This window comes from Pongo abelii, chromosome 12 (assembly GCF_028885655.2).
Source record: "Pongo abelii isolate AG06213 chromosome 12, NHGRI_mPonAbe1-v2.0_pri, whole genome shotgun sequence".
NCBI classification, from domain to species: Eukaryota; Metazoa; Chordata; class Mammalia; order Primates; family Hominidae; genus Pongo; species Pongo abelii.
In genome coordinates, this window is record NC_071997.2 from 57,796,262 (window position 1) to 57,802,462 (window position 6,201).

The 6,201-nt window shown below is 59.4% G+C and overlaps 1 protein-coding gene across 2 annotated transcripts; it reads left to right on the plus strand.

The window, feature by feature from the left end:
• On the plus strand, positions 1–5,835 carry LBX2 (ladybird homeobox 2). Of its 2 annotated transcripts, none has more exons than XM_024242791.2 (2): positions 1–691; positions 5,032–5,835. In XM_024242791.2, exons 1-2 carry the CDS (start codon positions 499–501, stop codon positions 5,421–5,423), a joined length of 585 nt encoding a protein of 194 aa, XP_024098559.1. In that variant the 5' UTR covers positions 1–498; the 3' UTR covers positions 5,424–5,835. The 2 variants fall into 2 exon arrangements, with proteins under 2 accessions (XP_024098559.1, XP_009235429.1); XM_009237154.4 differs by lacking the exon at positions 1–691 and adding an exon at positions 3,739–4,008.
• Positions 5,836–6,201: the final 366 nt, after the last annotated feature.

Here is a 6,201-nt window from a genome sequence, read left to right on the forward strand (position 1 = left end):
GGGCCCCGCCGAGCCTTGGTCTTGTCTGTCAGCAGCGGCAGCTGCACTGCGTCTCCCAAGGTGGCTGAAGCTGGCCAGCTGCGGGCTCCGCGCCGCTCATCCCGGGCCTATGGGTCCATTCCCCACGCCCACCCGGACCCCGGGGTCACTCGGGTCTCCGTCTGTGCCAGGGAGGGAGAATCACGCCCAGGGTCCTCTCGCTTCGCGCGACTGAGAACGCGCCCGGACGCGGCGCAACGCTCCGGTGTCAAAGGAGAGGCGGCGGCAGGACCACCCCAGGGCGCCGTCTGCACCCCCGGACGCACTCGGCCGTGCTGCGCTTCCGGGACAAGGCGTCGGTTCTCCCCTGAGGGCCAAACCTTGCCCCTGCCCACCGTCCTCACCCCCGCCATTTCCAGGACTCACATCCAAAGGCGACAGCACCAGGATTTGCTCCCGCCTTTGGCACAGAGGAGGACGGGTCCCTCTCTCAGCCTGGCCAGTCTTTCCCAGGGCTTAATGGGAAAAAGGACTTCCCTAGAAGTGAGTCTTGGGGAGTTGGGGGGAGAAAAGTATCGGGGAGGGCGTCGGAGTTTCCCACCGCTGGCTGCTTCCCGGCCCGCACGCCCGAGAGGGTGGCGGTGGGCGCGCAAAGATCTTTGCAAAACAGCGTCCAGGGCGGAAAACAACTCACAGGCCTGCCGCCCCCAAAGTCATGAAACTAAGATATAAGGATCGGTTCACTCCGCAGTAGCGCTTTCTGAAAGACAAAACAATCCCAGAAGTGTGCGGGACGGACGGACGCCCCGCCTCACGCTCCTCCGCCTGGACTTTCCTCCCTGAACTCCCACTTCCCTCTCACTCCGGTTCACGGACGTTTCCTAAGGGTGGCGAGGAGGGGGGCAAGCTCTTCGCTGAGATTGTCCTTGTCCACCTCCCCAAGGGGGTTATTCTGAGGGTCCTCCAACCCTCCTACACATTCACAGAATTCAGTGGAATGTCCGGGCCAGGCAATCCGAGACTAAAGGTAGTTTATTGAGCAGGCCTCCGTGCCACCAGTGGGGAACGGGGTCGAGCGGGGGCGGCCTGGGGTGGAGGAATCCGCCGATGGGGTGTGTGGGTGCAAGATAAGGTGGGAGTAGGGCTGAGGGGTGAGAATGGGAAATCTGAAAGGGGAGGTGTGAGGAAGCATCCTTAAGCGGGAATGGGGTGCCTTCCCAAGACAGCGAATTTGGAATGTGGGGATCTCTACAAGGGCAGGGAGCGCAGGGCCCCGAAATGTCTGAACGGACAATAAAAGGAATCTGAGAAGGTGGGAAACACAAGAGATTGCCTGAGAAGGAAAACCGTTGACCCCGCGGGGCCAGCGGTGAAGGCTGGCCTCCGTGCATTTCTTGAGAAGGATCGTGAACAGGGAGGGTTCTACCCGCGGGTGGGAAGAGGTGAGCACCCGGGAGCTTCTGCGCTTCCAAGCCGGGATGGGGGGGTAACCTATAGGACAGCCGAGTGAGTGTCCCCTCCCCAACCCAGAACAAGTTTTAATCTCTTAATCTTCGTCATTAATCACTCACCCTCCTCCTACCCCTCTCTGTGGATCCGATTTCGCCCCAGCTCGAGTTCCAGTACTGAGAAAAGTCCCCTTCTGTGGCCCCACGATCCCCTGGACTAGTCCCTGGCCGCTATGACGACCTTAGAGGGGCCTCTGCTGTCCTGGGCCTCCTCCCTTTGCTAGTCTCCACTTCCAGCTCCTCCCCCAAACTCACGTTTAGGAGCTGTCCAATCCCAGTACCTGAGCCCAGCTTCAGAGGGGAGAACTAGGCGGGAGAGATGGAAGGGGCTGTGAGGCACAGGCCCATCAGCAGAGCTCCATACTCCTCACAGACACACGCAAGTAATTGAGAGCAGAGGTAGAGACAGACACAAAAGCCACAGAGAGGATGCATGAGTGAAGGTTGCAGCATCCGCTTGGTGACATGCCTGGGATGCAGTGGGGCAGTTCCTGCTGCCTCCAGAGAGCTGCTTTATTGCACATTAAGTGAAACCACTAGGATGGTTTCCAGGGCTGAGGGCTGTAGCCTGAAGATCTCTCCAGGCCCTCCCCTGCCCCTCACCATTAATAACCATTTAACAAGGTCCTGAGGCAGCTCAGCTTTCTACCATGGCCTGGCTCTGCTCTTTGATCCAGCAGTGGCCCATCAGGCTTTAAGTGTGTTGCTCAGCTTTCCAGGAGGGCATTTTGTGAATTTTGCGGGTGGGGGAGGGGGGTTGTTTGAGTGAGCCCTTTACCAAGAAGACCCTATCAAGGTGCCTTCCCATCTTTGTCAAGGAGTCTTTGGCCCAGGTGCCTTGGATCTCCTAAGCCCTGTTTAGGGAACCCCAACTGCATGCTGCAGTAGCCCCAGGGAATAGACAGGTGGACACTGCACAGATGGTGGGAGATGCAGCGGCCTACAAGGAAAGTGACCTAATGGACAGTCCAGGAGGGACTGGCCTGGTTTTTTCTGACACTGTTTTAAAAAGCTAGAAGCACATCAGTTTCTGACTTCCCTGGGCAGCAAAGCAGCAAGCTCCTCAGGAGTGGCAGGGCTTCCCTGCCTCTGAGGTGTGAATCCTCCAGCTGTTTGGGGTGGAATGTAGGGACAAAACCCATACCTTGCTGGGCCTCCACTGCTGAGGCCCCACTGTCCCTGAGCTGCCTTCTTCCTACAAAGGAGGGCTGTGGGTGCTTACCCAGGTATGAGCCCAGAACCAGAATAAGTGTGGCAGATAAAAAGGACCCAGATTAAATAGGAATGAGTATACCAGGCCTCACAGTTAGTACCTGGGTTGTCAGGAACGCCTGTCCCAAGATCCAGTTGGGTCCGTGAAGTCTGCCCTTCAAGTCTCTCTTCTATGGGGAGTGACCCCTCTCTGGTCAGGGCACCTTGCTCCCCTTGGCAGTTTCTGAGCCTCTGCAGGCTGGGGAAACCATACATACCTGAACTACGGGAGCTTAATAAAAAGAAGACAAAGACAGACAAAATCGACTGATTTTGCCAGTCCTCACTGACAAAGACCCCTCCTGGGCAGTTGCACCAGCTCGGAGTTCCCTGGTTCTTCTCTCCTGCGGCCCGGGTCTCCCGGCAGCTTCTCTGTGTGTTCTGACTTCGTCAGGTGGGGCAGCCTCGGGTCCATTCACCTGTGCTTGCTTCTTCGTGGCATCCCCATTATTCCCAGTTGCAGTCGCTCCTCCAGGCCAGATCCTCCCAAGTGTTGCGCCCCCGACCCATGCAGCGCTAATCACTTTCAGCCATCAGGACCAGAAACAACGTTTCTCAGGGGTGGGGTGGGGAAGAGGGAGCCAGGTTAGGAGACTGAGGTCCTAGCTGGGATCAGAGATCCCAGCACAGTCAGCCCTGATAGCCTTCCTCAGAACTTTGCAAATCCTCAGCCGCTGGGGCCAGAGAAGGCAATTTTATCGTCTACGAGTTTGAGCCAGAGCGGCGGCTAGGCGGGGAGTCGGCGGCATACAGCGTCTGGCGGCATGGCCCGGCCTGACTGTGCACGGTGCAGCGGCCCTGCTCTGATGGGTAGTTTGGTCGGCTTCTGCTCTCCGCGCCTGCCCCAGCCTGTAGAAATACCCTCCCCGGACATCTAGGAGCTCCAGATCCACCGCGGCCCGGGGTGGAGAGGTGGGGGCGCAGGAGGAGGGGCACACGGGACTCGGGCTCAGAGCCGGGGGCGGGTCCGAGGCTGGGGGCCCGGATCGGGAGCCGAGCGCTGGGGCCCAGGCGGCTGCGGAGCCGAGCGCAGCGGGCAGCGGGACTGCCCCAGCCCGGCCGACCATGAACTCGGGACGCGAGCCCCGAACACCCCGGACACTCTTAAGCATCGCAGACATCCTAGCCCCGCGCATGGTCTCCCGAGCACCCTCTGCGCCGCAGCTTCCAGAGTCGGGTCCGGGTCTAACGTCGCCGCTGTGCGCGCTGGAGGAGCTGACTAGTAAAACTTTCCGTGGACTTGACGCGCGCGCTCCGCAGCCCTCTGAAGGTATAAAGCCGGCAAGGTCGCGGACTCTGACCTGGCCTTTTCCTCACCTCTCTCCTCCTGGTTCCCCGTCTCAAACCTTTGTCCCAGCCCAGGCCACCCACCCTAATCCGTCCCCTGTCCTCAGCCCACGTGCCAGTACTCGCACCTGCGACTTTTCACCTCTCCTCCGTTAGTCCCTAGGTTCCGCGGCGGCTCCGGAAGGCCGCCAGTGCCAAGGGAAAAGGGCAGACCGTCGCCAACTGAGCGACCTGTTGCTCTGTTCCTTGTAGGCGGGGCAATCGCGATAGAGAAAGGCAGGAGAGAAAGAGACAAAAGGCTTCAGCCGCAGGCGGTAAACGAGTGAGCCTGCAAAGGCGGCACAGAAAGCGCTGGAAAGAGAGTCCAGTCTCTCCGGGTGACCAAGCTCCGCTCCAAGCCACTCTCTTCTCGAGGGGAGTCAAGGAGCAGAAACCCTTGGCGCAGCACTGGGCGCGGGACTCCGCACTCTGCCTTTCCTCGCTCTCTGTACCTCATTATCTCCCTTTTGGGCTGGAGGAGCGGGCTCTGGTGTCACTAAGGAACTGTAAACCGAATGCCCGACCCGATCCATGGAAGGGCATGATCTAAGTCCTGTTACCACCACCACGCTGGGTCGGCTGCCCTGACTCTTACTCGCCTCTGATGTCACCCTCAACTTATAGCCTGCTCAGCCTGAGGCTCCTAAAAGCCTCAAAAGCTCCACCCCAGAAGGTTTGACCCTGCACCTCTGAATCATCCCTCCCTTCCTTCACTTCCTTGCCCCTACAATACGTCCTCAGCCTGCTGCCTTTCGCACCCCTGTGGCCAGCCCGCTTTGTGCCCCATATCCCCACCTGGGCCTGACTCCCGTCCCGATAAGAGATCACAGTTCTGGTCTCCGTCCGCCTTCCTGGCTCTCCCCCTACTTCCCCCACCGCCACCGGCCCGACCCCACCCCCAGTTTTTCTTTCCAGGCTCAGCCTGATTCCCGGAGGCTGGAAACTGACCCCCTCCCTATCCCTACAGTGCGGGCAGCCCCGGACGCGCTGGGCCCTGGCCCCTCCGGCCGCAAACGGCGCAAGTCGCGCACTGCGTTCACCGCGCAACAGGTGCTGGAGCTGGAGCGGCGCTTCGTCTTCCAGAAGTACCTGGCGCCGTCCGAGCGAGACGGGCTAGCTACGCGACTCGGCCTGGCCAACGCGCAGGTGGTCACTTGGTTCCAGAACCGGCGAGCCAAGCTCAAGCGCGACGTGGAGGAGATGCGCGCCGACGTCGCCTCGCTACGCGCGTTGTCCCCGGAAGTCCTGTGCGGCTTAGCACTGCCCGAGGGCGCTCCAGATCCCGGCCTCTGCCTCGGCCCTGCCGGCCCTGACTCCCGGCCCCACCTGTCAGACGAGGAGATACAGGTGGACGATTGAAGACAAAGCCGCCGCTAATCCTGGGCTGTGGGGCCCTGGACTCCTCACCTCGCGCTCTGCCTCCGGCCAGAGTTCCAGGGTGGAGGAAGGAGGTCCACTTGGGCCTCTTCCGGCCCACAGTCCAGACGCTCACCTTTCCCGGTTTTTTTTTGTAAGTTTGTTTTGTTGTCTGAGACAGGGCCTCGCTCTGTCGCCCAGGCTGGAGTGCCGTGGAGTGATCACCGCTCACTGCAGCCGCGACCTCCTGGGCTCAAGCGATCCTCCTGCCTCAACCTCCTGACTAGCTGGGATTACAGACGTGCAGCACCACCCCAGGCTAATTTAAAAAACTTTTTTTTTAGAAAGGAGGTCCCGCTATGTTGTCCAGGCTACCTTTCCCAATATTTGAGAATAAAGTCGAGACTCTGCCGCACCATGCCTCTATCCAGACGCCCGCCAGGAGCAAGAAACAGTAAAATCTGTAAAGTGCTATGGAGAGTCCGCACTTAGCACTGTACCAGGGCTTTCAACGCAATGTTTCCTTTAGCCCTTATAGCAACCCTTTAAGGTAGGTAATAATTACACCATTTTTACAAAGTCAGAACCCTGAGGTCAGGTTTTGGACCCAGCATCCAGCCAGCCTTCAGAGCTGATGCTTATCAACCTACCAAGGGGAAGTCACCGGGCCTGAGTGAAAGACAGTGGGGCCTTGGCCCACCTACTCTCTGCCTGGGAGACCTTGATTCTAATCCCTAGGTTGGCTCCAGAGTGATGACATTGTTTCCCCACCTGTTAACGG